The sequence below is a fragment of the Drosophila obscura genome, unplaced genomic scaffold (genome assembly GCF_018151105.1).
Source record: "Drosophila obscura isolate BZ-5 IFL unplaced genomic scaffold, ASM1815110v1 contig_208, whole genome shotgun sequence".
NCBI lineage: Eukaryota > Metazoa > Arthropoda > Insecta > Diptera > Drosophilidae > Drosophila > Drosophila obscura.
In genome coordinates this window covers 3,725,177-3,749,592 of record NW_024542799.1, presented here as the reverse complement: position 1 = coordinate 3,749,592, position 24,416 = coordinate 3,725,177, and the positions used below count along the sequence as shown (strand labels likewise).

At 47.7% G+C, this 24,416-nt stretch overlaps 3 protein-coding genes across 3 annotated transcripts; all 3 read left to right on the top strand.

The window, feature by feature from the left end:
- Positions 1–82: 82 nt before the first annotated feature.
- LOC111073145 (protein FRG1 homolog) lies at positions 83–1,397 on the top strand. The gene is made up of 5 exons (XM_022365329.2): positions 83–259; positions 331–513; positions 578–776; positions 849–1,048; positions 1,120–1,397. Exons 1-5 carry the CDS (start codon positions 201–203, stop codon positions 1,265–1,267), a joined length of 789 nt encoding a protein of 262 aa, XP_022221021.1. The 5' UTR covers positions 83–200; the 3' UTR covers positions 1,268–1,397.
- A 9,868-nt stretch (positions 1,398–11,265) lies between these two features.
- LOC111073195 lies at positions 11,266–22,280 on the top strand. The gene is made up of 9 exons (XM_022365402.2): positions 11,266–11,350; positions 13,434–13,715; positions 14,331–15,686; positions 15,748–15,878; positions 19,109–19,339; positions 19,919–20,249; positions 20,314–20,770; positions 20,850–21,279; positions 21,355–22,280. Exons 1-9 carry the CDS (start codon positions 11,266–11,268, stop codon positions 22,255–22,257), a joined length of 4,206 nt encoding a protein of 1,401 aa, XP_022221094.2. The 3' UTR covers positions 22,258–22,280.
- LOC111073124 (cilia- and flagella-associated protein 157) lies at positions 17,057–19,126 on the top strand. Its single transcript, XM_022365298.2, has 2 exons — positions 17,057–19,026; positions 19,109–19,126. The coding sequence occupies exon 1, from the start codon at positions 17,163–17,165 to the stop codon at positions 18,963–18,965; it is 1,803 nt and encodes a 600-aa protein (XP_022220990.2). The 5' UTR covers positions 17,057–17,162; the 3' UTR covers positions 18,966–19,026; positions 19,109–19,126.
- Positions 22,281–24,416: the final 2,136 nt, after the last annotated feature.

Below are 24,416 nucleotides of genomic sequence, written 5' to 3'. Positions count from 1 at the left end.
TCCGTGCTTAGAGTCCTAGCTGGCTAAGAAATATCAAAATCGAGTTTAAATAGAGGGGGGCTAAGTGGGTTAAGTCCGCTATTTGTTTTTCACACCGGTCACACTGTTTCAACCCAAACAAAGTAAAAAAAATAAAAACAATTTGTTTTCCGCAATTCTAGGACAAAATTGTCTCTAAGTGGTTATAAATAAAAGCCACAATGTCCGATTATGACAATGTACGCATAAAAAAACTAGTGTTAAAGGGAGAAAAGCACAAGTAAGAAGATAGAACCCTGTATCTGCTGTTCTTTGCTTTCATAATTGTTTTCCTTTCCTGTTTATCCACAGAAAGAGTAAGAAACGCAAGAAGGATAAAGACGAAAAGGAAACTTCCAAAAAGCCAAAGGTTCAAGTCGACGAAGACGCAATCGATCACGGCGGCTGGTGGGCAGCGAAGGCCGCAGTGGATCTGACCGGAACAGTCGCTATAGAATTTGGTAATCGCTGCTACCTGAAGGCCCTGGACAATGGGTAATGTTTTGCATATAAGCGCACTGTAGGCACGTTTTTATAATTACACACATAAATATTGTAGTCTGTTTACCCTGGGCGCCCCTCATGGCTCTGGTGAATCGCCAGAACCGGAGGAGATTTTCACTGCATTTCCCATCAACGAACGAAAAGTGGCCTTCAAATCGGGCTACGGAAAGTATCTAAAAATTGAAAAGGATGGTATGGTTACGGGACGCTCAGAGGCCGTTGGGAGCATGGAGCAATGGGAGCCAGTATTCGAGGTATGGACCTAAGTTTGATTTACCCCAGAGGTGTTCAAAGAAGATTATATTGTTTATTTTTAATGACCTTAGGATAATCGAATGGCTTTGCTGGCAGAAACCGGACACTTTATGTCCATCGATCCCGAAGACGATGCATGTGTGGCCCTGCGCAAGAAGGTGGGAGAGCATGAAGTTTGCAAAGTTCGGAGCAATGGAGCAAGGGACGTTGTCGTCGACGAGGAGCCCAAAGAAGAGAAGGGCGACTTGGGGGAAGTTGAAAAGAATTATGTGTAAGTACGGCCACCGCAGAAGCAATTATTCTCAAGCTAAAGGTCAATTTATGTTTTTATTTGATCTTTAGGAAAAAGTTCCAAAAGTTTCAGGACAAAAAGATTTTGATCAGCAAAAACACGCTAAAAGAGCTCGAGGAAGCCAAGGCACAAGGATCCCTGCATGAAACTCTTCTGGACAGACGTAGCAAAATGAAAGCCGATCGTTATTGCAAGTGAAGGAAGCTTGATTCTAAAACTTGACTACTTAAAAATTGTTCTAGTGCTTTTGTTCATGCTGATTGATGACTAAATCTGCATTTAATTTTACAAATAAATGTGGCCTCGTATATGTTGCAAAAACTGTAAAGTTACTCTAGAATGGATTTAACTAAGTTAGGGCTATAGTTTAAAGATGATTTTAGTTTCCAATGTACCAATATTCAGTATTAGCATAGCTTGGCAAGAGATTTACATGCGGCGATTAGTTAATTCTAGTTGAATTGTCGGTTGCTAGTACTACGTAGGGGAAAGTGTCTGGCTGCCCGCTTTTCCACCCCTGTCGCCGGCCTGCTCTAGATGCCACTTGTACAACTCGCAACAGACGGCGTCACAACACACGATACAAAACATATCGTGCCCAACCACCCGAGCCACCCCCTGGGTGGTTGTTTGAACCACCCCGTGCGCTCGCTCGCGTCCTCTCTCTCTCTGCGCACCCCCTCACACCGTCGCTGGCGTGCGCTTCTCGCTTTCCCCGAGCAGGAAGTGAGGATAGCCTGAAGTCTCGTGTGGTGTCTCGTGCTCGTCCGTGCGCTCGTGGCTTTATTTCGCCTTGGCTGATGGCTTCAGGTCGCGTGCCCGCCAGTTTGCTCTGGACTCTGTTCGTGGGTGAAAGTCCACTCGCCTGTCGCCGCGCTATCATCGGATTCAATCGTATCATACATCGTCGTAGTAGCTGGGATTTGATTCATCCATTCCATTCCATCGAGCTCTAGGCCGTCAAGAGCGCAACTCGTTCTGTTGTTTAGTGCGCCATCGAAGTGTCACTTGAGAATTGTCAAAATTGAATTTTCCGAGCGATGGAAAATGGTTCCAAATGCACAAAGGTCCTCTGACAGTGGCAGTGACATCCGTGTGTGTGAGGCTTATCTGCATTCGAGTGCTTAACTATTGTGAAGTGTGTTGCAGAAATAAGCTATTTGGATCCTTATATGTGGAAAAAGTAAAGTCGTCGGGGCACCTCTCATTGAACTGAATTGGGTTCAATTCGAAGTGGGTGATCTCATTGAAATTTAAGGCACTGCATTCGTTAAAACCATACTGGAAATTGGAATCGCATAAAAGTAGCTGTCTGGGCCCGCTCTGTTCGTATTGCTATTCTCTTTTTGGTGGTGTTTCCAAAATTGCATGCAACACGGGGTGTTTTTTCCCTGTGGCGGGGACAGGTATGGGATAATCAATTCGAAGTATAACCAGAAACAGAAAGGAGCGCCACTGCAGCAGGACGACAGCCAACCATCTTACTTGGCGATAATGCCTGTCTGATGACATTCAGAATTGATTCATTAGATTTGAGATACCTATACTCGTATGTAAGTATGCAAAAACATAACTAAATATGTGTACGTATTACGATATTCCCCAAAGATGAAAGATCTCGCAAGAGATCAAATTTCAAACAGCTTACGAATATGTCTCATTGAACAGGGCTTACAGGGTACATGCAGCACCCTTAGAACCATGAAACTGCACTGACAGCTTTTCCTTTTTGTTGGGGGTGTCTGCATTATTCTCAAGTACATACAAAAGCATTCGATTGAAAGCCAGATGATAGTCAGGGAACGGCGAAAACTGACAATGAAAATCCGTCAGATTTCAACAGCATCTGTTGACTGTTACGAACGTTTTGTTCTCTTTGACAATTAAATTGGATTTTTCCGACAATATGAAACATTAAATTATGAATAACTTTATAACTAAGTGGGACGACAGTTCTGTCGTGACATTGCATTCCAGTCATTATTTTATATAGCTCCTTTCAAGGGAATATTTTTGAAGCAACTTTACTTTTTAATAAACGAGTAAGAGCACAACGCGATTAACTTCTCTTTAGCGGATGCTTGTCTGCCAAATTAAAGAAAGTCAACTCGGAAACGGCGGATAATTGGAGTTAACTCGCAGGCAAGGACTTTTGAAGTATTTTTGAGTTGCAAAGGGATCGGGCTACCACCCAAAAGGGGGTTAGCGTGCTGCGTACACACACACTCTGCGTCCGGAAAAGTATTTGAAACAGTGTTTAAGCTCCACATAGCTTTTCCGCGGTTAGCGAACTATTAAAAAGTGAGCAAAATTCCTGGTGTACGTACACGTCCAACCAAGCGAACCGCCTGGCAAGGAACGGGTGTGGGGTGGTGTGTGTGTGGAGTTGGTCGGGATGATTATCCCAAGTTTTGCCATTTTTCCCTCCACCCTCGTAGGAGTATTCTGAAAGCCACAGAGCTTTTATGGGGGAAAATCTTTTAATTAATTTTAAACTAATTTTCTTAAAAGCCAAGCGAAATGACCTTTCCGAGAACTCCGAACAGTACAAGCGTCGTCCAAGGAGTTGAAAGAAATGCAGAATGCAGGCCTTCAAGTCTGCTCAAGTGCCACACAATTCAATTTAAATATTTTCACACTGCGACTTGAGACTAAAACGCTTCGTGATGAAGGATTTTTCTGTGCTGGTACATTCTCGAGTGCATTTCAATTCGAGATCTGGACTCTCACTACTTTAAATCAGAACTTACGAACCATTCAAACAGTCTCCTGTCCATTCCCGTGGCCTGGATGGGGATTAGCAATTTGTTAAGCCAACAATTTACTTAGTTGCGAAGGGCTTCACTTTGGTAAGTTGTTTGCATTTCGCAAGGGAATTGCTGTTCATTTTCTGCACTGAATGCAGAGGGAAGGATATCCGATGACCACGCGGAATGGCATGCCAGACGTATTGCACGGCTTCTCCGTGTCATTACCTCTGTTTAATTGTAATTATACCCAGCACGAGTAGAGCATAGAGGGTATATAGCATTTACAAAGATAAATGAAACAGGAAGAAGCCCATATTCCTTATCAGTATTTTCGGATGTTATTGAAGCTAAAGCAGCAAACGTGTTTCATACCTTTTAGACATGGTTTTGAAAATGATTTTTTGCTGATGATCTTACAGGGTATCTTACAGTCGTAATGCTACAGCTTTCTTAATCTTTTTGACTTTTGCTTTCGAATTCGGTTTCAAATGTCAGCTCGAGCAACTTTTGTGTGCAGTGCGAGTGTTCCATTTTGGCAGTCGGAAATGTTTTCAGCTTGGCTTTCGAGTAATGCAATTGTGGATAATATTGTATCTGTGTGCGCCATCGCCACCTCCATCCCACACGCATCTAGGTTTATTTTTGTTTAAGTTTCGGATAAAGGGAACATTTAGTTGATTATACCATAATGCGATTTCTTCAACCGCTTTAATATATAGTCTTCCATGTGTATGCATAACGCTGTGAAAACTTATCATACTAGAAAATGTATGGCATTATTTATTAATAGTACTTTGATTGGTAGTCCAACGATATTAATCATACGAGCCAAGCGATAAGTAGAGAAAGGAAGACAAGGAATTCTAGGCGTAGACACCGAAGATCGATGGTTATTCTGGCAGGCTGAACATATGATAAGTAATTTGTTTTTATCAATAAAGTAGTTGATTAAAGCAGATGCCTTTGATATGTAAGACATGACTTGAGAATTGAGTCTGTGTACCATAATTTCACAGATTCTGCAATTCATTTCATGGGAGGAGTCGTGTTCGTATAATGAATACAGCCAGAAAAAGTAAGTAACAAACAAACAAACTTTTCTTCAGCTGTACGAGTATCATGGCATTTAATTTCAAATTGGGTTGCTGCTTGAATTAAGGATACCCGAGGAGCGTTTATCCTATAATCTTCTTTGTTTTTCATTTCAGTGTACGGAAAAATGTGCGTAATTAAACTGAAGCCGGATTCAGGGTTTTGTTTTTGCAATTTATGCGACAATGTAATCCGGCGGTAAGCGATTATACGACTGTACGAGTGTACGAGTGTGGGGCATACTTATGTACGAGTACGAGTATTTCCGTCTCTGCCAACAAAACAAACACACAACACAAATCTATGCTTGCACCTCCGAATAATGAAAATAATCAAGGCAAACGCAAAGGAACAGGAACAGGAACAGGCACAATTAGACGGAGAGGCACTCAGTTCCCTCCTTGACTTGATGTCAACCCGAGAGGGAGGGTGTCTGTCACCTTTGGGCCTCAGCAAACATGGGGGATTTCCCTCTCCCATCCACCGACTCGGCGACTCAGCAAAATACTTTCTAATAAAAAAATGCAAATTTAATTTACTTTCGGTGGCTGTTGGCTCGTGGCAAACATAAATCGAAGTCAACGTGGTGTTCCACCACTTACCCACTCCTGCAATCCTCCACTCAGGCACGCAACTCCTGGGGATGCTCCCATGCCCCCACCTATTAAACTTCCGCTTCCTGGATGTGGATGTAGAGGTTCTCTATTGCGTGTCATAAGCCTCTCCCTCGCTGCCGCCTACTCCCCAAAACCATTTTCTCATAAACAATTTTGACTACGAGCATGGGGAACAGGAAGATTGGATTCCATGGGTCGAGGGGACGATCTGTGTAGGAGGTGTGTGTGTGTGGAGGTGGAGGCGCCACACTTTCGACTACATCTGATGTATCTGTCTACAGCTCGGAGGCGCGTGATGCTGCACGTAATGAGAACCATTTTTATTCAAATTAGATCCATTGCTGGCCGCTTGGCACAATTATGGCCGACCACCACCGCAGCTGGCAACTGGGATTTTGGTCCATTGGTCCATGCCTCTGGGGCATGGCATGGCATGGCATGGCATTCCACTGCGCAGATAAAGTAATGACCTCCTTCTGTCTGATAACTTTTCCACGTAACGTACTACCTATTAATCGGGGAAACTTTCAAAATTTTTTTATGTACCTAATCTTTCCTTCCTTTGATTAGAGTACTTTTATGGGGAACTGAATATCCATGCAAAATATACGAAGGATACTCCAAGATTCTGTCAGATAATATTCCCAAAAACATTTCGATTACTCCAGTTCTGGCCCAGGCTCATTATCGTAATGGACGGACGCTCTGGGGGAGGATTGGGTGGGAAATGGCGAAAGCGCATTCCATTAATCATCCCGAGAAGCCCTGGTCCGCGGTCCCTAAAACCCAACCACAAAATCAACAAACAGCAAATGAAGCGAACGAAAAGGCGAAAATATTGCCGCTTACAGTTTCAATCTCGCAGCATTATTCAAAACTGCTGAAGCCGTTATCGGGTATTAATTTCCAAAATCCCCAAAATGTTTAATGGCTAGATTCGTGGATGTTTAGTGGGGAAACTCGTGAATGGATGAATGGAAATCCTCAATGTTTAATGGGTAGATTCGTGCATGGAAACCCTCACTGTTTTGTGGGTAGTTTCGTGAGTGGTTGGGATGGTTTAAGTGTTTGTTTTTACCACTAATACGATTGTGTTTGCAGCAACATTTCCACATGACATGACCTAGGTTTGTATGTATGTACATAACAGCAGTAATTATTATTATTTACTCAGCATTTGGTTTATGAAATCCTGCATTTTGGTCACGCAACATGTCCGCCAAAGCAGAAATCAATCAAAACGAATGGCAGGATTTATTGTTAGCATAAAATTGGAAAAATTCTCAGTAAAAAATTACTGAAGCATTTGTGCCGACTCATTATATTTTCGGGATAAACTCCTTTGGGCGCGCTGTCTGGGCTGACGCTGCCGTCGATTAATGGATTCCTTTCGCTTGGCGGCACTGGCGCCTCAAAGGCTGTCTGCCATAAAAACTGACAAATCAAGCTCCAGCTGTTCCAGCGTCAACGACATCAAATATAAGGATGCGAACGAGGAGGCGACTTGTGGCATTTGCGCAGCAGGAAAATGGGAAAAAGGGAGATGTTCCAGACAAGAGCCAGTGCTTGGAAGGGAGTGAAACTGAGTCGCTTCAATACAGAACTCTATGGGAGCGTTATGCAAATATGAATATTGTGTTCCGGCCGATAAGGAAAGAACCCATACCCAGAGCTAGAGCCAGACCCAGAGCCAGTGACTGCGCCAACTTCTATCTTCAAACGCCGCTGGCTACTGTCTGGGATTCCTTCAATCGGAAATCAACTCGGGGAGTTTTTATTTCGGTGACCCTAATCTCGTATACGCAATTTGTATTTTCGTTTTTCTTGTCTGCTGATTTACAGATTTGCTATCGCATCCTTTTTGTGATGATATGTGGGGGCGGAATATGGAATTATCTATATATTTAGGCCAAAACTAAATTGACTGTAATTCATTTTCATGCCATGCCAAACATTGGCATTCCACACAGCTTTTATGTGGGGAATCCGGCACGTGAAGACTCGTAATTTGATTGGATTAGTTGACTCAATTGAAACACTCTCGCCAGATGGTAAATTATGAATAAATAAACCATAATGCGAACAAGTTGAAAGCATCCGAAATCTCTAACTGAATTCGAAGTTTCCCCAAAGGAAGTTCACTTTTGGCACCGTTTTTCGATCAGAAAAACTTAAAGATACGAAGACATAATTCTTATTTATTCTTCTTACGAAACACATGACATTTTAATACACAGTACGAGCTGATCCCATTACTGGCAATGTAATGAGAATTGATGGAAAAACTACAACAAATTTCAGGGTGCCATTTGTAGGTCTTCCTCGTGTTTTGGGCAAAGATACTTCGAGTAGGGGAATCCCTTTTTGTACTCGTCTAATAAACCCTCTAATTGGATATTTGGACACATTGATACGACTTCCGTTTGGAACGCATAGTGGGAGACGCTACCGAAAATACAGCGAACTTTCATGTACCCTCCCTTGAGTTGTGTGCCTCTCTTTTTGTGTTCCCAACTTTGTAGCAGTACGAAACAAAGACGACAGCCACAAGGCACTCGCTCGTGGGCGTCTTAGGGGCGAGGACCTCGTAGTGCGGACGACAGGAGGCGGACTCCGACTATGTGGCTGACTGATTTAAGTGCACATTTAGTTTAGAGGCAGCACAGAGGCGGATGCCATGGCAGAATCGGAACGAACACACCCACACTTAAGCCCTAAAGGGGTCGGGTCGGGTCTAGTCTGCATTCGGAGCCGCTTCTGCGGGGTTGTCTTAGATTGCGGTCTAGTCGCTAAGTTTCCTGGGCAGACGTCGCAGACGTTTATTAAAGTGACGTTGGAAGAGCCGGGCTCTGGCTCTGGCTCTCGACAAGCTTACGACGGTGCGAACGCCTGGGTCTTCAATTATTAAGTAGCACTTGCTGGCTGTGCGGATAGGAGGAGTCAGAGTCGTGGTCGGACTGAGGGATGGGGGTCGGTGTCGACTCTCTTTAATGTCCACCTGCATGCAATCCAGTCGTTGCCCCAGGGCGTCCCCTTTTGTAGCTTTGTCCGTGTAATGCATTCCATTTCCATATGGCTGGGTGGGCTCTACCTGGATTCTACCTGGTGAAAGGCATGGCAGGCCCTCTCTCTCTCTCTTTCTCTCTCTCTGTATTGCATTCGTCCTGAGGGCGTCTGCGGTGGATAAGCTCTTTTCACCTCCATTCTAATAAACTCGTAGTCGTGCTTTTATTTACTGTTGAGGCTCCATGCGAGCAGTTCTCGCATGATGAGGTGCCCTTAGTTCTGATGAAAGAGTTACGAGCCACGGCAGGAGCAGGAGTTGGAGCAGGAGACTCCCTACTACAGCTTGGCGCCAACGTCAATGTCAATTGCACGGGGCACGCGAGTGCCTGTGTTGCGGTTAGTCTTGTGGAAAATGCCACCAGCGTAGCTGCAGTCTGGAGCTAAAATTGCTTTGCAATTCCATAAGCGAACCCACATACTCGTACTCGCCTTGCAGGAGCTTCATTCCCAGTGGATTAGATGTCGCTGCAAGTGTTGGGATTATTTCGATCCATCATCGGGTATTTTTCTTTTATCTTTGATTCGCCATTTTTTTTCTGCTTGAACGAAGTAGAGCTGTTCAGAATCTATTGATGCCAAATCTGCGTACGAATCAGCATAAATCAGCATGGGTGAGAAAACTACACTGAAAAAACTAAATTAAGAACGAATTTCCCTGCCTTTAGCTATTTTCCGATTTATTCCTTTTTGTAGCTCTGACTGCTGATCGTTAAACTCCCAGAAATTAATGATATTTTTGCTAAGAATTTGATTTTTGGATAACTAAACTTTCTGCAGTAAGTGAAAAGTTCCAGGAATGGTGGAAATTCGAGAAATTGTGAGCAAATGGTATTTAAATACTTGACGCCTTGCTTCTTGGCTTTCTTTTGCTGTGACCAAAAAAAGGGGTGGCGCGCCATAGCAATCATTGTAGTTAAAGTCTTTGTGGCTTTGGTGTCAAGTGCAACGACAACTGAGCCACTGTGGTTCTTGCCACATTTTTGCTCTTACTACGCTCTGAGATGCATTTATTTTTGCCCTGACGGCCTGGGTCAGCGGTTTCCAAGCAGTTAACCTCGTGGCTGATACAGCTGCAAAACCACAAAGAGCCACCAGAGGCTGTACAAATTATGTCCTAAAATAAATTGTAGTTGAAATACTGTTTTCATATTTATATCTGTTATGTACTTGCTATCTACTGCTCATGTGGGGTGTGGTTGGTGAAATATTGATGATAAAGGCGCACGATCCTATGAAGATCTCCATTGGGCAGTCCACGTAAGAGACATGTTAATAATCTATGGCTGCTTTCGACTTTTCTCATTTTTACTATGTACTCGTAAAATCCTTGTATGCTTCAGTGGATCCTTTTAGCCGTGGCCTAATACCGATGTACATGCCTGCTTTGCTTTGCTTTGCTTTCCATCATTTTGGTAAAACGAGGACAAGCTTGTGTTTGGCTGTGGCTGTGGTCCAGGTCGGGCAATTACATCCTAGGGGGATTTATTATTTGTAGTTTTAAGCCCATTTGCCAAAGAGACCAAACAACGTCCGTGGCAAGACCCAGAGCCAGACCAGTAACAGTACCAGTACCAGTACCACCGCATGCGGGCTCCCCTCTTCTCCCCTCGCGCAAACGGACAGGGAAAGGCCCTGCAAACTCAGCTCGTTCTCAGCCTTGTCCATTGATTAAGAGTAAACAGAGCATGTAAATGTGTGGATATTCAAAATCTGCATTTTTCCCTTTTCCTTTGTGGGTGAATTTTGCGCATTTTAAAGTTTCGTCCGTAGAGGTACGACGAGTACTCGTCTGTGTGGCTCGTGTGTGTGTGTGTTTGTGTGTTTCCATAGACGAGGAGTCACCCCCGGCGGAGTCGAAGCAGAGTTTTCCCTGCCCACAAAATATAATGAATAACAGCACTCTGGCGGGGTCGCAGGGCGGCGGATACTGGCGTGGCAGAGGCGAGGGTGGAATTGGTAGCCAGACGGCAAAACCAGTCAGGCAGGGGCAATGACATGTAGAGCCCTGTCGTACTGCCCCCTAGGTCCAGGCATGCACCATAATTCTCTGTGCCGCAATCACTTTGATTTTCCACGCTGCGACGATTGGGAGGCCTGTGTAGCGGGCCTGGGCCGGGCCAGCGATTAGCGTCAGTGGCGGGTGGCGACTGGCTAGCAGGATAATGGCCTATTCAAAGGACCGCACAGTGCAGTTAATAGTTTTCCGATGCCACCCACCCTGCACCCTGCACCCTGCGTCCTGTACCCTGCCAACCAGCGACATCGATAATCATGACGGTGGGCGGCGGCATCGACACGTTCCCCTGTTGCACTGTGCGGGGGGACAGAGCAAACTTTTGCGAATTTTCGGCAATGAAAAGTGTGCTGTGATTTCTGCTTTCATTTTCCACATGGGATGGGATCCATGGGATGGAAACTGGTTTTCTTTCCGTAGCATAGCCCTTAGGAAATGCCTTGTTCCATAGTAATTTGCTTATGTAAAAGTTGCAACGAATATTGCCAAGAGTTGATTGTGCCCTCTGATTCCGCAAGGGCATAGAAAAGGGCAACACGAAATGCACAACAGAGTTCGATGTGTGCTCTGCCGTTTGGCTGTAAACAAGCCACGATTCGAGGCAGCTTACAACCAGCAAGCGTTGGTCCCTCCACTGAGAACCGTTCGGACGGACACATGTGTCATGTGGAATCCCCTGCCAGGACCAACTCATTAGCGCGAAAGGCGTGCAATGTGCCATCTGCCTATCGGTATATGATCCGTGCGTGTTCGTAATTAAAGTTACACTCCTACGAGAACGGATGGGTGGGGCAGGGACAGGACAGCACAGGACAGGGACAGGGCAGGGGCAGGGTGCACAACATGCCAATGACGATGTCAGATTTCGCTAATGATGAAGGAAGGCTGCAGGAAGAGTTGGGGTTGATATAAGAAGGCACCTTTATTCCTTGCCCCTGTCGAAGTATCCAACGTGTAACCGACAGGAACTAGCTCCAGAACTTCTACACTCAAACTTGTATAAAGTTCACGGTTGTACGTTGATTCAGACATCATATTAAGGGGATGCCGATGATGAATAGCCGCACCTGGAGCTGTGGCTGTGGCTGGGGCTGCTTGCCTTGTTTTTGGAATGTGTTTAATATCATACTCGTATATGTACGAAAGTTACTTAATTATGGTGAGCAAGGAAACATATCGAAACACTCCGGGTGGTCTCGGTCCTCCCTCGATGGTTTTTGGACGTACAAACCGAACGAATTGATAACTAATACTCGCACAGGGACACAGAAACTTCAGCGTTAGCGTCCAACTGTCAGCTTCAGTCAAACTACTGCGGAAAATGGAAATGAAAGTGCCACATAAAAGCTAAAATTACTCCACAAATTGAAATTGAAAATGTTCTTTGACTAAACGCATGTGAAATGTGCAATTAGAGAGATAATTTGCCGAGCTTATACCACAATAATTTACAAGCTACCCGTATGGGTTCTACGGGCAACAATAGTGCCCCCAAATGACCCATAACGATGGTTATTTTTGGAATTCTGCCCAAACATGGTATTATTATTATTATTACATTGAAGAGAGAAGCATAAACAGCAGGCTCTGAACACTTAAAATCACAATTTTCCTTAGTTTTATGTTTGTTTTATTTCGTTTTTGTTGGACCATAACTTTCATGAAATTGCATTGAATTGTGAAAATAATCGCCATAAAAATGCTTCGTGCACGACTTGTAATTGGTTTAAGAATTTATGAGGGTTGATTCGGTATTTGATACCCAATAATTTAGAGACTCTAAGGGTGTACGAGTACACCCACAGTAAGCACTCAGTAGAGCCAGAAGGTATTTTATTTAGCCCAAATATACCTCTCTACCATGTTAATATATTATTCATTCATATTTATTTGTACAGGGTTTTATGGTTAGAACAAATTTGTCATTTTCTTGCTGGAACTCCGATTAAGTATAAAATATTTCACCTTCACAAATCCACTTCGAATATTTTGGATAACAGGTATCTTATAGTCCAGATGTTTACTCTAGCAATTTTTTCTTGATTTCTGTTTTCTTTTGGGGCACAAAGGAGTTTTTATATACAAAAGCATACAATATACATACATATGTACATTTTACATACATATATGTATGTACAATATACACGGTCTAGGCCATACATGTTAGGAGTGTTTTTTTTTTTTGGCTTAGGGAGTGGATGGTGATGGGGGGATGTTTTATTGTCCGAAAGGGGGCCATTGACACCCTTTGCTGTTGGCACTTACTTTTAAGGTTTTTTTTCAGTTGAGTTGTCATTTGTATTGTTTGCATTGTACACCCACCATTGGGAATCGAAAGTGACTTTTTAAGCTCGATCGGAAAGTGGTCCCAGACAGAGATAAATTCTAGCAATGCTGATTCATAGTTAATGCCTAAAAGTACTTGCACAAAGAGTTTGGAATGTGTGTTGGCTATTCCATTAGGGTATTAGCTATTAGCTTTGACTGGCACAAATTACTTGAGAGTCCAGACAGTGATGAGGAGAGTTGTGACAGCCACGTGAGTGTGAGATATCTTCTGATATTCGAAATCCTTCATCCTGTGTTGGTTCCCTTCAAAAAGTGCCAGGGAGTTCGCTCCGCTTCCCCATAGTCAGCCATTCATCTAACCCGCTAGAGCTCTGTACTCATTTCCTTTCTTTTGTATTATTTTTTGCATAGACTTTACCTGCAATTGATTTGTGTGGCTTGCTCTATTTGTCTTTCAGAATATGTCCACGCCACGCCACGGCACCCTCTTCCTTCCGCGATAAGAGCTAAACAGATGCTCATTGTCCCTCAATGAGGAATAACAGCCAGCGCCCAGCTCCACTTGCGCGCGACTACTGTCTCGCTCCCGGTGTGGCAGCAACCCCAGCAGCAGCTCCGGTGGACCATATCCATTGACTTGGGAATTGGGAGCACAAGGCACAAATACAACAGAGCAAAAGGAAAAAATATGAAAGAGAAGATGGCGGCGAATCGCAAGCGAAAGAAGACAATCGAAATGATAGCATCCGGCCTCGAATCAGTAGTCAAGTGGAAAATTATTATATCATCCATAATGTTGCTCCTGTTGAGCGAAACAAGTGAGTGAAACTGTACTAAATTTTGGCCAGGGAATACCTTTAGGAGCACAGAAATCTAATTTAAAATCGAAGCACCTTTTTCGACACATTTTTGTCCGTTCCAAAGTATAAATGAAGCTGTGGTTAATATTATATCCATTTGTTAATCGCATTATTAAGTCAGTAAGTCAGTTATAGTCAGCAGAAGAGCAGAAGAGATTGCAGCCTGCAGGAGAGAGTGGTATACTTGATAGCCTTTGTCTCCAAGTGTCACTCAATTGAGCGGACTTTGACATGGGTCATGGGGTTATATTTCTAGCATCCCATAGAACGTATTGAGTGGCAAGGGTATGAGTTGTTCGGTGTTCCGTAACAGAGCTTTTCCTGTTGCTTTTGTTTTGCCTCCGTAATCTGTAAATGGGAGCGCTGTTGTGGCCCTGTTTCATCTCAATTTACACCACCATAGGGACAGCGCACACAAAAGCTGAATGAATAGCTAGAAATAATGGCCCAGGGAGGTGGGGAAGGGGCCAGAAATGAATAACAGGGATTTATAATTTGTATCTCTCCTCTTTTCATGCTTCTCTTCTCGCATTGTGCTCCCGGCCTCTGTCTTCGGCTCGATTTCGACAAAAGGTCACGTGCTGGCGGTGCGAAAGGGTCGCCTGATGTCCCCGAGCACATTCACTGCACTCAGCGGGGACCTGCATGTGCAGATTCAGTTCAATGGAAACGACACAGAGCCGCCTGGCACGCCCCCCCACTTGAGCACCGACGGACGAGGGCCACAGCAGGAGCAGGAGCAGCAGCAGCAGCAGCAGGAGAGGGACTCCTTGACGAGCAGGAATACCATAATGAGCACTTTAGTCATTAGCAAAATCATTGATGAGGTCGTGCCCTCACCGGAAAAGGACTTGGCGTCAGGGCACGGGCACGGGCACCACCAGCAGGACGATGGCAGCAGCAGTGGCAGCAGAGCCAGCAGCAATGGCACCCAGGTGCTGCTCCAGCGGAAGCGCAAGGAGGTGGTCCAGAACATACCCCTGTTTCCGGATCCACGCTTCAATGTCACCCAGGTGACCGTGCCCTGTCAGACCTTCTTTCTGGGCGGCCTCTATGAGATGCAGGTTGTCAGCAACCTCAAAACCATATCGGATGCACCCCCGGCCCCGGCCCTGGATCGACGCAACCGCAGCGAGGCGGATGGTGCGCCCAGACCCACACTGACGACGACCACCCTGGTGCCGGCCCAGGACGAGCGGCTGCAGCAGACCCTCGATGTGCGGTGGCCCAGTGCCGAGATGATCGTCAGTCCGGTACGCCTGCGCACCTACCCCAAGGGCCCGGTGGAGGTGACGCTGCGCTTTCCCGAGGTCAATTGCGATGAAGCCCTTGTTGCCGGCAAGGTTCCGGGCCTGCCCGAGTTCTGGCTGGAGCTGATCTACTGCGGCAAGGAGCGGAGCTGCGGCCTCAATGTCTCCCGGTCCAGTGTGCTCTTCGCCGAGCAGGTGCGTGGTTTCCCCAAGCACAAGAGCCTGCAGCTGGGCTGCCAGCTGTTCGGTCTGGCCGGGAACTATGCCGTCCAGCTGCGGCCCATGATAGCCGCCCAGAATGTGCCCACCACCCGGCGGCAGCTCAGCGTGGACTGGAGCGACGAGTTTGTCTTTAATGTCTATGCCCGTAGCATCTTCCCCTGCGATCCGCACACGGGCATCGGAGTGCTGTACGAGTATCCCGGCTGCATCCTGGAGCAGGGCGATCGGGTGCGCCTCTACGCGAAGCTGCGCGCGGATGTGGCTTCCCTGAAGCCACCCACATCGCTGCACTACGTCGCCGAGCAGCGGGTGGTCAAGAGCCAGCACTCGCTGTACTTCTCCTGCGAACTATTCTCCGAGAAGTACGTGGAGTACTGCTTCGTGTACGTCAGCCAGGCCATATCTGGCGCCGTGGCGGATGTGCGGATGGACTGCGTACCCACTTTGCCAGTCAGCGGTAGGTATTCCCCGCCCCCCTGTACTTTCATTCAGCTTACAGTTTCATTCCAACTCTGTAGATTCCGACACTGGTGGATGGGGTCCGTGGAGCGAGTGGACATCTTGCTCCACCAACTGCTTGGGAGGAACGCGTAATCGCTACCGATTCTGTGATTCCCCACCACCGCGCTATGGCGCAAAGTTCTGTGAGGTTTGTACTTAAACGATATCCCACTATCCACAATATATATAGAACTTTGGATAACTATTGCTGTAATAGCTTGGGATTCCTGGAGCATCTTAAGGGGCTTTCCGGGTGCCTGATGTATGTAAATGTCTCGCGTCCATGTAGCTGATTGTCAAAGTTTGATTGAAAGCTTGCGGGAATGGTGAATGATTAATGCAACGCTTACATCTGTAAATTTGTATCGAGGCGCACAGAATAAGTGCTAAACTTTTGGCATTTGTTCTCCTGCTCCGTTGCCTGCGGGGGGATTCTTTCAGTTAAGTTCGCAATCCACTTGGCTGCTTCCCTGTTCAGTTCCCTCCCCCCAGGACAACATGCCCTGTGCACTCCGTACAACTATTCCATTGTTTTTGTACGGCAGGGCGGGCAGGCGATTCCACTTGCTATCTGTGCCTGTTGGGGCCTGTTGGGCCTGTTGGGCGGCACGGGGATTTTACGGCACTTCCGACAAGTGTGAGGCAGCGGCAGCGGCAGCGGCGGTGGGTGTCGGCTCACTTCATCTTGTGTTTCTTTTGTGGGGACACAGTGCGCGTAATGCCCGCCCCGCCCATGCATTTCATTATCCGAAAACTTCCGGCATGAACATCCCCAGCGATAGGGGCCGGGACACATTTGTTCGCTGTTCTGCCAACTTGTTCGGAACAATTACAGCCAAGTTTTCAAATGTTTGCCACACTTACTGGCAGTAGGTGTAGGTGCCACACAGTCCTGCCAATGGAGCAATGGAGGAGCACAATGAAGGGAGCACGAGCACGAGCACAGCAGCCTTTTACCTAAATAGTTTGCACTCCATAATTATTGTGACAAGTAGCAATGAACTCTTCCACATTATATATCCATGTTTTATTTGCTTCTTGGTAGAGTAATTCTTAAATATAGCACAGCCCCAAGGGGAATGCAGGAGGACCCACTGAAGCCTTTAAACCTCTTTCATTAGCTCTCATATTTGCCGAAATAATTATGCCAAAGTTATAGTTTCCGTTAGCTTTATTTATAATCAACTAAAGCTCTCCGGAATTATGGTGGCAGCTTTGCTAAAAGCTTTGGCACCCAAGTTCATATCCTTGACAACGGTGGGGCTTTGTTTTTTGTTTAGGAATTTATTGGATTACTTTACTGAATCGAAACGGGAGGCCTGGCACTCACATTCACGTAGCCTAGCCGATTCAAACGGATAATCGCCCAAAATTCAAACACAATTTGGAAATTTAGTATACCGGAAAAAGTGGAAAGACAAAATACATCAAGATGCCGCCGAAAAAGAAGGGAAAGAAGGAGAAGAAGGATCCGAACAAAATTACGATGGTGGATCGGACCTTCTACGAGCTGACAATCACGGACCTCAACCAGAAGCTGGCCCGCCTCCGATCGCATCTGTCGACCTTGGACGAGTCGAATATTGTGCTGAACGAGAAGCTGAAGGATGTGGAGAGCGATCGGACGGATGTGGCCGCCCACCTGGAGCGAACGCTGGCGGAGCGCAATAACTCGATTACCGAGCTGGAGGAGCGGCTGGTGGAGATCACCAAGGTGCGGGACGAGGAGAACAAGATAGCGCAGGAGAAGATTGGCGACCTGGAGGGCAAGTACAAGGCCATGCACGACCAGCTGACGTCGGAGATAAAGCTGTTGAATGGCAAGCTGAACTCCCTGGACGAGTTCCGCATCCAGCGCGACATACTCCTGGCGAAGTTCGACGACCAGGAGGCCGATCTCAAGGAGAAGGAAAAGGAGCAAAAGGAGGCGCTGTACAACATGGAGCAGCGGGCGGTGGTCGAGAAGGATGCCCTGAAGAAGGAGGTGGAGCAGAAGCTGCTGCAGGTATCCGAGGACTTTACACGCTCCAGCGAGATCCGCAATGCGGGCTACACGCGCCGTCTGATCCGCGAGAACATTGCCCTGCAGAAGGAGATCGATCTGCTGGTGATGTCACAGATCAAGCTGCAGCAGCAGTACACCAACCAGAAGGACAAGCACAAGGAGATCGAGGAGCAGTACAGCGCCCTGGACCAGATCAAGAACGAGCTGGTGCGCAACGCCGTGAACAAGATCAAGATCATCGAGGGGCTGACCAAGAACTACGAGAAGCTGAAGGCCAAGTACGTGGAGGTGCTGCGGTACCGCAAGGCCTACGAGGCCAAGCAGCAGGCGGAGAAGTGCGAGCAGGTGAAGCAGAAGGAGGCGGTGGGCAAGCTTCGCACCCTGGCCAAGCACATGGAGATCCTGTCGCTGGAGAACAAGAACCTGGCGGTGGTGCACGATCAGCACGAGATGGAGATACAGCGCCTGCGTGGCATGATACAGGAGATCAAGGTGACCGTGCGGGATGCCATCATAGCCGAGAAGAGTGTCAAGCTGTTCCCGGAGCGGCTCGTCGTGGCGGATGTCGACGAGCCAAAGGTGATCAAGGAGGTCAAGGAGGAGGCGGTCGCCCTCTGCAAGCTGGCACGCATCGATCTGCTCTCGCAGCTCATGAACATTGTCAGCTCCCACTCCGAGGAGCTGCCGCGCACCCCGTCGGTGGTGTCCATAGGCAGTGCCACCTCCTCGCTGTACGCGCCCGGAAAGATGGGCTTCATGCCCCAAAAGCCCAAGGCCACACCCTTCGAGATATTCAGAAGCGAGGTCGTCGACCTGGTGGTGGATCACACACTGCCCGACTACCTGACGAAGCACAAGGAGGCACAGGAGGGCGCTGCAGGCCGACGCCGCGGCGACGAGCTCTCCATCATCGACGTGGAGTTTGGCACCACTCTGTATGTGTCCTCCTCTCGCGAGGACGATCTCATCGAGGCCGAGGAGGAGCCGCTGGAGGAGCCAGAAGGCTCCAGCAGTGATGTGTCCATGAAGAAGCCCAGCAGCGAGGGCAGCGCCCCACCGCCAGCAGCCGCACCACTCGTTATCTCCGTGGAGGATGCCAAGACGAGTGAGACAAAGTCCATTCGAAGTGGCGGTACAGCTGATAGCGTCACGGGCGTAACCCGCTCATCCGGCATGGAGGAGATCGCCGAAGAAGAGGACGACGACTTTGAAATTAATCTCTTCTATTAAGCATTTAGTTTCACATTTCATATTGTTTTTCGTTGATCAGTAAATAAAAATTGTAATCCTTGTAAAGCACACAGAATGTTGGTTTAATTCTGATATTTAATGATATATTTGAGGAGCTAATCGAGAGACCTTTTCTTTTGCAGGGCCCCTCCGTTGAGACGGAAAAGTGTGGCAAGAGCATTGCCGACACGTGGGACTGCATCTACGAGACATCCGGCACCACGCTGAGCAAATCGAACAGCTCGGAGGTCAGTCAGGAGATCGGACCCGGCTGTCGCTGTGGCTGCATTGTGCACTTGGGTTCCTCGAAGCCCAAGCGGATTATAGCGGGAGCCACTCAAAGCTGCCCGGGACGCTCCTTCTGGCTCATACAGGTATGACCCTTCGCTGACCCCCAAGACCCATCGAAACTTGAGCCAACTTGACCCAACTTGACCCCCTTGACCGTTGGTCACTGTTCTTTCTAGTGGTCTGCGGCAATAACCATAAAGCCGAACAATGCCAAACATTCAGAAATGTGTCCATGAATAAAATTCCCGTACGCTTGAGATGCTGCCGGCCGCCGTGACAAAGGCATTGTAAGTTAATGTTGCATGCCACAGAGACATTTTGGGGGTAGGTTCGAGTGGGACGTTCGTTGTGGGACAGACAGAATTCATGCATAATAAATGCCCCACTCGTCCCAGTCGACTGTCAAGTCCATTACAGCCGCCCGTACAGCCGCCCGAAACTATCAACGTTTCGGGACGAACTTTTTCCTTGATTATGTTTAATACAATTGGGTTGATTAGACCGCCAATTGGCACGTTCACGCAGCCAGGCAGCTTGGCAGTCAGGCAGTCAGGCAGGATGCTCAAATCGAACTTCCGGTTGAAGGTTGACCCCAATTCGAAGGGGGGATTCCCTTTAATACTCGTACTCAATACAAAAAAAAAAAACTTCCATTTCTTTAGGTGGACGGGGAGGAAACCATCTCGCTTGTGTTGAGTTTCCTACGCCTGCCCTGCGCCTCTCAGTACATCAAGGTGCGCGATGGACCCTCGCTCTCATCCACTTTGCTGGTGGAGCTGAGCGGCGGCGGCCTAACTCTCAAGGGAGCCGTTGGCGAGGGCGGCCACGTCTTCAGCCACATTCCGGTGGCAATCGAGTCCAGTGGCGGGCAGCTCCTGGTGGAGTTCTCATCGGGAGAGTCGGCTAATGCATCCTCTGCATCCCCCACAACTGAGGACGGAACAGCCGCCGCCTGTACCGGCGGATTTATGGCCAATGTCCAGCAGCAGCTACGTAAGGATTTTAGCTGAAAATTCCACCTCAGGGCTGCACTTATTATTATGCTACAATCCCACAGCCGGGGCCAGGGGATCCAACAACAGTACGACCCTTATTGCGGCCACTAGAATTTCCGGAAAGAGCCGCGCCATCCACCAGAAACCGGCGATGTCACGTCTGCGCTTCACCCTGGTCCACCTGAGTGCCATGATCTTTGCCAGCATTATCATTCTGATAAGCGCCCTGCTCGGGGCTCAGTACGTGGTGCGGTATCGGAAATATCATCTGGCGGTGGCATTGCGGCAGGACGAAGGATCACGCCTGCACACGCCTCGGGCCTCGCTCAGCTCGCTGCACGGACCGCCGTCGCGTGCCACATCGACTACGACGCTCCTCTCCGAGGTCATTTACCTGGTGAAGATGCGACCCAAGCACCACCTGCGCCACTCCATACTGCGGGAGAGCGTGGACGCCGAGAACTTGAACCTCGAGACGGAGTTCAAGGATTCTGGCCCAGATGGCTTGCCGGTCAAGGGGTGAGTACCCACCCTTGGGGGAGGGGCGACAGGACCTGTCTGTACCGACAGACGTAACATTCAATGCCGTCTCCTGCAGGGATCCCATCCAAGAGCTTGGTAGCTCCGCCTCAATGCTGACGTTGCGGAACGAACGATCCTCGCCAGCGCGCTCACTGGAAGGGGAAAGTGTCGTCGGTTCGCCGTCGTCCGGTGATGCCGTGCTGTCCTCCAAAGCGGACGACGATGAATGCTCACCGGAGGCCCGCATGCTGCCGGCCAGCTGCAAGGACAGCGCCAAGGACTCGGAGTCCATCATATCGTCCGGCATGAGCTCCCTGTGCAACAGTCCGCCGATGAACAGCAAGCGGATGAGCAAGTACTCGGATCGCTACGATGCGGTCACCCTGAAGTTGCTCTCCTCCCGTCTGGACGAGAGCCTGCAGGATGCCAGCTCCCTGCATTCCGTGTCCGAGTCGCTGCGAATGGGTCGCCTGGGCTCGCGGAGTGTCAGCTCTTCCCTGACGAATGTGAGTTGGTACTCGTACTTTTAGGATCCCCCGGAATCATAGCTGTAGCTGTCTCTATATATATCCTTATTGCAGGGCTGCTACTCTCCCGCCGCCAGCGTGGTTAGCACTGCTACCATCCGGACGACCAGCAATCCCAAGGAGTCCAAGGAGAAGCAGAACCGCAGGAAGCTGCTGGCACGGCCCGGGTCCGAGTTCTCGTTGGGGAATCAGGAGGAGCTCGAGCTGGACTACTACGACTACAACGTGATTAATGCAGGCGCCGCACCAGGCTCGTATCTGGGCATGGATCCGGCCTACTTGGTGTGGATACCGCCCTTCGAGGAAGTGGCCGAGCGGGACGACGAAGACAAGACGCCGGAGCCGCAGCGGGAGGAGGCAGAGCCGCTGTACGAGGAGATCCAAATGCCGAAGTACGGCCACTATCTGAGTCCGGCCAGCAACACGGAGTCGAGCAGATCCCAAACGGCGGACAACACGCCCAGCTCGGAGGAGCGATCGCCGCCGAACAGTGAGCGCCCCTCCAAGGCCACCTCCCCCTGCGAGACGACAACGACTGTCCCACAGAAGAGTGGGAAGCAGCCCACGCCGTACATGTCCCGCAAGCAGCGACGTCACTCCAAGCAAAGATTCCTCTCGACGTGTTCACTGGGCACTGGCGCAGCCTCAGAGCACGAGATCCGCACCGTGAGGACTCATCCCAGTGAGATTGCCGCAGTGCATCAGAAGCTGGAAGCCGACACGGATCCCAATGAATCGATGACTGGGTCGTATGTGGAGAAGGAGACTGCCTGCGAGAAGTCGACGAACGATCTGCAGGAGTTCCTGGCACTGGATGACATCCAATTCGCGGACGAGAGTGGCAGCGACTATGAGACGGTCACGCTGAAGCAACTGACAGCCACAACGGAGTCCAAGATGGGACACGAGGATCTTCAATCGAAGCTGCGCTCCAAGTCGAGGGAGGTGTCCGTGTAACGAGAGTATTATGTATATAGAAACAGCACAAATAATGGAGATTACGTTTAGCGGTAGCATTCTTAGGATTCTGTTAAGTACGGGTACATACCATATACATATGAGAGCAGCATATGAGAAACGTAGACCACCTTGGAGTAGAATTAGGATGCAGGATATTTATGCCTAGTCTCACGTTGTAAATGTAAATATCGCAGATAAGTTTAAGTTAATTCTAGTATCTATTCGCACACAGATACGAGTGTGTATATATGTATGTAGGTATACAACCCACGATCTGTTTTTATTATCCTATCTTTGATTTAGAGAATTGGAGTTATGGCCCCTTGCCCCCTTGTGATCCTTATTTACTGCTTTCAATGCACATACATTTAAACAAACATTCTAGTCAAAATTATACGAGTACTGTGTATGTAGTGGAAATTATTTTTGGAATTAAAAAAAAAAACAATCAAAAAATATGTTTAATTTGTAAGATTTTGTGACTCCACAGCGCCCTGAACCTCTAAGCTATGATACAAATACACGACTTGTACGATACATAAATCATATACGAGTATGTTGAGCGTTTTATTATTATCACAAAGATCGTTTCTGTTTCCAAATAAATGCTAGTTACGGGAACACAATTCCCTTAAGAAGTAATAATGTTATTTATGCTTCTCAGAGGAATTATGTTTCCGTTCGCATTTCGCATTTCGCGTGATTCTATGAAACTTTTTCATGAACAAGTTGATCGTAGTTGTTCAGTGTCTTGCACCACACGGCAACCCTGAGGCTGGGATTGGCAGCCAACATTTTGTAGCGATATGCCAACAACTCCTGCCGCTTTTGCTCCCTCTTCATCTCCACGATAAAGGGCGCATCCTTTGTGTGGTTCCGGTGTAACGCCTGGCAAATGCAACATTCGTTTTTCTTTGGGGCAACCTTCTTCTCCAAAGGTTGCCCCGTTTGCTGCGCACCCAACTTCTGTTTCGGCTGGATTTTCGTCTTCTGTTCCAGTGAAGGATCGACGTTGGGGGTATCTTCAGGCAACATGGGATATGGAAAATTAAGAACATCAGCTGGATCTATTATATCGATGTCTATTTCATTGTTATAATTATGTATCGACGTGTTTGTCGCAAGCAATTCCCTAAACATTTCCAGCTGCTCTACATAGGAAGCTCTAGGAGTATCCTCCTGTTTGTTTAATACCTCCATACGACTCCTGTTCTCTCTTATGATGCTTCTTCGGCGCTCCCCTTCATCGTTTTGATTGTCAGGCAGATGTTGCTGGTAGGGCTTGACTATCAAACTGCTTCTGATCTGCAGCAGCGACTGCCTCTCCGCGACTACTATTTCGTCGAGAATTGCGGTGGCAATAGAGGCTGTATCAGACTTCCTTGACCGGCAAAGGCTAATCGTGTCCGGGCGCTTGAAGGAGATTCTCAATGGCTTACTTTGCCTACGTGTCTTCTTTTTTTGGTTCCCTGTGCTCTTTTTATGCTGTGTTAATGTTCGAATCGAATTTGGTTTGGGTTCCACCTTCTTGAACGAAGAACTGAGTACAAATTGTTGGGAACTTGGAGTTTTCGGTACATTTGACGGTTTTGAAGGCGTTTTTCTTTTGTAGCTACTGACGGTATTCCGCGCCACATCCACATCTATTAATGGAGGATCGGGTAGCCGCTTAACTCTGTGGATGGGATGCACTCCCAGAGATGCATTGTTTTCGTACTGTTTAACATAAACTTTGTCGTCATCGGGTGGCCTCCTCGCAAAGCTCATATTTCTGATATCAATACCATTCTGTATGGGATGATAAACCGGCATTGGTGACACTTTTTGGGGATTGTACGGGTAAATTTTCGACATCTGCGACAATTCTCGATTTTGATTTTCTTGAAGAATTTGATAAAATGTGTTTTTCTTTCGAACTTGGCTGCTGTTCTCCCACCAACCGCGTGGCCGACTCTTGTCAAACGGGTACAGGTTGGATGGACTTTGGGCTAAGGGAACATCCGGAAAGGAGCGGTCCTGTCTGCTTCTGAGGTCCTGCTTCTTTCTGGAGGCGCCCTTGGAAGTGGGCCAAGCGAGTGAACTACTTTCAAATTTTTCCATGCTGTTCAGAACATTTGCCACCGAGTCAGTGAAATGTTTGGCATGCGGATTTATGG

Coding starts and splice junctions, on each gene's coding strand:
- LOC111073145 (XM_022365329.2), top strand. CDS start 201: ATGTCCGATTATGACAATGTACGCATAAAAAAACTAGTGTTAAAGGGA. Junction 514..577: donor CTGAAGGCCCTGGACAATGG/GTAATGTTTTGC, acceptor TAAATATTGTAG/TCTGTTTACCCTGGGCGCCC. Junction 1,049..1,119: donor GAAGTTGAAAAGAATTATGT/GTAAGTACGGCC, acceptor TTTGATCTTTAG/GAAAAAGTTCCAAAAGTTTC.
- LOC111073195 (XM_022365402.2), top strand. CDS start 11,266: ATGTGTCATGTGGAATCCCCTGCCAGGACCAACTCATTAGCGCGAAAG. Junction 15,687..15,747: donor ACCCACTTTGCCAGTCAGCG/GTAGGTATTCCC, acceptor CCAACTCTGTAG/ATTCCGACACTGGTGGATGG. Junction 21,280..21,354: donor TCAGCTCTTCCCTGACGAAT/GTGAGTTGGTAC, acceptor TCCTTATTGCAG/GGCTGCTACTCTCCCGCCGC.
- LOC111073124 (XM_022365298.2), top strand. CDS start 17,163: ATGCCGCCGAAAAAGAAGGGAAAGAAGGAGAAGAAGGATCCGAACAAA.